The sequence below is a fragment of the Empidonax traillii genome, unplaced genomic scaffold (genome assembly GCF_003031625.1).
Source record: "Empidonax traillii isolate 1590-97213 ecotype Southwest subspecies unplaced genomic scaffold, ASM303162v1 scaffold5625:size7626, whole genome shotgun sequence".
NCBI lineage: Eukaryota > Metazoa > Chordata > Aves > Passeriformes > Tyrannidae > Empidonax > Empidonax traillii.
This window is the reverse complement of record NW_020960818.1, coordinates 3,644-7,626: the sequence shown is the minus strand read 5'-3', so window position 1 is coordinate 7,626 and position 3,983 is coordinate 3,644. Positions and strand designations below refer to the sequence as shown.

General features: G+C 64.4%; 1 protein-coding gene across 1 annotated transcript; it reads left to right on the top strand.

The window, feature by feature from the left end:
• Window positions 1-627: 627 nt before the first annotated feature.
• LOC114073187 (serine/threonine-protein kinase pim-1-like) lies at window positions 628-2,554 on the top strand (the record flags this gene model as incomplete). Its single annotated transcript, XM_027910979.1, has 4 exons — window positions 628-1,020; window positions 1,130-1,180; window positions 1,386-1,752; window positions 2,380-2,554. Coding segments are annotated over 4 exons (882 nt in total), but the record flags the coding sequence as incomplete, so codon positions are not given.
• Between the last annotated feature and the right edge of the window lie 1,429 nt (window positions 2,555-3,983).

Below are 3,983 nucleotides of genomic sequence, written 5' to 3'. Positions count from 1 at the left end.
CCCACAATTCCTGTGACATCCCAGCTGCCAGAGCTGTGCCGTGTTCCATGTGGAAGTGCCAGCGCGGGCCGAGCGGGCGGGATGGGGTGCGGGGGACGGCGAGCAGCGGCGACAGGTTGCAAGATTGCCACCAAAGAAGTGAGAATAAAGCGAAGCAGCTAAAAAAGCCCGTGGTCTTGGCGTGGGTGCGGGAGGAAGGGGAGCTCCGTGACTCCGGCCGGGGCTGATTCGGAGTGGAGCGGCCGGGGCTGCCCCCGGGGGACGCGGGGGCCAACGGGGGACGGACAAACGGACAAACGGCCCCAGCGCTTCGGCAGCAGCAGCGGCGGCAGCAGCGGCAGCGACTGTAGCGACCTACTCTCGCTCTTACTCTTCTTTTTGCTCTTCTTCTTTCTCTCCCTCTCCCGGTGTCCCTGACCTGTTCCTGGTGTCCCTCTCCCGGTGTCCCTGTCCTGTTCCCGGTGTCCCCTCTCCCGGTGTCCCTGACCTGTTCCCGGTGTCCCCTCCCCTTGCCAGCCCGGGCCATGCCCCCGGCCGGCCCCCTCTCCCGGGCGGGGCCACCCCGTCCCCGTTCCCGTCCCCGTCCCCGTCCCCGTCCCCGTCCCCGGGCGGCCCGGCGCGGTGTGACCCTCGGCCGGCTGCCGGCGGGGCGGCTGCGGCGCTGCTGGGCGCTCATCTGCGGCTGGGTCTGGGCCGGGCTCGGCGTGGCCTCCCCTTGGCTCCGCCTGCCGCGGCCCCGGCGCCTTCTGTGCGGCTTCCCCGGGCAGAGCTCCGCCGCTCGGCAGCCCGGCCGCCGGCAGCGAGCCGCCGGTGCCCGCTGCGGGTGCGGCAGCCCGGCCCGGGGTGGTTGAGGGGCGCTCGGGGGCCGTGCCGGGCCCCGGGCCGAACGCTGACGGCCACGTCTCGCCCGCACGGAAGGCCAAGGAGCCCCTGCAGAAGCGGTACCGGGTGGGTTCGCTGCGGGGCAGCGGCGGCTTCGGCCGCGTCTACGCGGGGACCCGCCTGGCGGACGGAGCCCCAGTGAGTGCAGGAGGAGGAGACGGAGGAGGAGGAAGGAGGAGACGGAGGAGGAGGAGGAGGAGAGTGGGACGGGCGGCGAGCTCAACCCGCCGTTGCCCTTGCCTTGCAGGTGGCCATCAAATGCGTGCCCCGGGATGGCATCCGGCAGTGGGGCGAGCTGGTGAGTGAGCGGGGCCGGCGGGAGAAAGCGGGGCGTGACGGGCGGGGACGAGTCGAGGCCCGGGAGGGTGGAAGCCTCGGGGACACCTGGATGGACAGTGGGCATGGGGTCAGTGGGGGGCGGGGAGCATGCAGGGCTGGCGGAGGGGTAGCAGGCAGACAGGCACGGCATCAGTCCCACTGACGACATCGTGGTCCCCCCGGAGCCTGACGGCACCCGGGCACCCCTGGAGATCGTGCTGCTGGACAAGGTGTCCAATGGGTTTTGCGGTGTCATCCAGCTCCTGGAGTGGTTTGAGCTCCCCAGCAGTTTCTTGTTGGTGATGGAGCGTCCGGAGCGCTCTCAGGACCTCTCTCACTTAATCACAGCGTGGAGGTTCCTGCCGGAGGAGATGGCGTGGGAGCTGTTCCGCCAGGTGCTGAAGGCCGTGCGGCACTGCAGCAGCTGCGGCGTCCTGCACCGGGACATCAAGCCCCAGAACATCGTCCTCGACCTGGCCACCAGTGAGGCCAAGCTCATTGACTTTGGATGTGGCACGTTCCTTCAGGACACGGCCTACACCCAGTTTGCAGGTGAGCCCACAGCTGGGGGATGCTCCTGGTCCCGGGCATCGCGGGTGTGGCACTGCAGATTGCCCCTTTTGCTGAGGGGGAACAATATTAGTCCTTCAGCCAAGTTCCTTCTGGAGGGGGCTGGGGGGTTATCGTGAGACAGGTCCCAGCCTTGCCGAAAGCCTGTGCCACCCACCCTGTCCCGGCCTGGGTCTGGGACAGGGGGGGAGCCAGCCTGACAAAACCACCCCTGAGGGCAGCAGAGAAGGGGGTCAGAACCTGTGCACCAGCTGGCTTGGGGTGCAGGCGAGGAAGGGCTTGGGCTGCTCTGCTCGCCTTATTTGTCTTGCCTTATGATTACTTGTTGGGGGCAGTGCAGTGGGGCAGGGAGAAGGCATGGCTTTTCCCCACACTGGGTGGGTTTTTCCCTTGCATGGAATGGTTGGGCCTTCCCAGGGCTTCCACTGCCCTCTTGGACACCAGTGGCTTCTTCTACAAGCCAGAGTTTGGAAATGAATCAGGTGCCGGCGAGAAGGCAGTGGGTCACACCGTGTGCCTCTGGGGCAGGCCCCACATTGCCAGGGACGCTGGGGCGAGGCTCTGGGAGCAGGCAGCACCCACCTGCTGAACTCCATCTGTATTCTGTAGGAACACCATTGTACAGCCCACCAGAGTGGATCTGGCTCAAAAGCTACCACGGCGAGGTGGCAACGATCTGATCCCTGGGCATCCTGCTCTACCAGATGGTCTGCGGGCAGCACCCTTTCTGGAAAGGCAGGAGCACCATCTGGGGCCAGCTCCCGTTCCCACGACGGGTCTCTCGAGGTGGATACCAATCTTTGTGGCCGGGGGGCAATACCGGTGTTGGGAGAGGGCAGGGGGCTCATGAGGATCCTGCTCTTGAAGCTGTTTCTGTCCCAGCGTTGGCTGGAGGAGGTGGCCTGTGTCCTGCCATCCTGCTCTCCTCCAAAATGGAGCATGGATCGGGAAGTGTGGGCACAGCTCTGAGCACAGCCAGCACAGCCTGGGCACGTGGACAGCGGGACAAAGGGGACAGGATCCTTCTCCAACTGACCAGTCTTTTCTGGTTTCTCCCCCCATGGTGCCAGCACCTTATCACGTGGTGTTTGTCCACCCGCCCCTCAGACAGGCCATTGTTGGAAGACCTGTTCTGCCATCCTTGGGTGCAGGGCGTTCAGCTGCCCTAGGAGAAGGGAGAGATCCACATGCTCCGTTTGATCCAGGGGCCTGGCAAGTAACACCTCCACACATTTCTTGGCGACAAGAAGCAAAGAAAACCAAACTTTTTTGTCCTGCACATAGCACCAGGAAGGGATCATCCCCTGGGAACACGCCCCTCTTTGTGCTGGAGCTGGGCTGCAGAGCCTGGCTGGTCTCCCAGGCGCTGGTGGCCACCATCTAACCTGGCTTTGCTCATCCTGCCTCACAGACAGCTGGGGCCCTTGGCAGAATGCTGACAGCCTGGTCTCACCCACAGGGAAGGAGAAGGGGCCTCTGGAGAAGCTGTGCCAGGTGGGCCTGCTGCTGGAGACATGAAGGACGGCACCAAGGACAACAAGCTCTTGGTTGACCGGGACGCTGGCGAGCTGAAGATGATGGCCTTTGATTGTGGCCCCTTCCTCCAAGCCGTGCTCCACGGCCCCTTTGCAGATGAGTCCACACCCAGGGGTGCTCCCAGGCGTGGGCATTGCACAGCCTGGCTGGGCACCGAGGGTTCCCCCCTTTGCTGGCCTTTGGGGAACGTGCTTCGATCTTCAGCTGCTGCCAAGCTGCTTCCTGGCAGGGGGTGGACGGGTGCTCCGGGGTGGCTGTGAAATGGGAGCCCGGCTCTGTCACTCGCCCTGCCCTGGGCAGGGGCTGGGCTGGGCCGGGGGCACCAGCCTGACAGAAACAAACCACAGTGGGGAGGCAGAAACCTGGGCACCAGCTGCTTTGGGCTGCAGGCAAGGAGAGGCTTGGGCTGCCTTGGCTTGGGACCCTTTCTTTGGGGCAGTGCAGCAGGACAGGGAGAGGGCATGGGTTTGCCTTAGCTGGAGGAGAGGTGTAGTGGTTTTGAATCTAGGCCTTCCTTGGTGATCAGGTTGTAACCAAGGAACCAAGGTCATGTTCCCAGTATTCCATACGATTTTACGTAAGCAAGAGTATAAATAAGGAGAGAGAGGAAGCTCTCGCTCTCTTTCTTCCGGCGGACCCAAGGTGGAGGTAACTCTACTATCGCTCTGCCCGGGTGA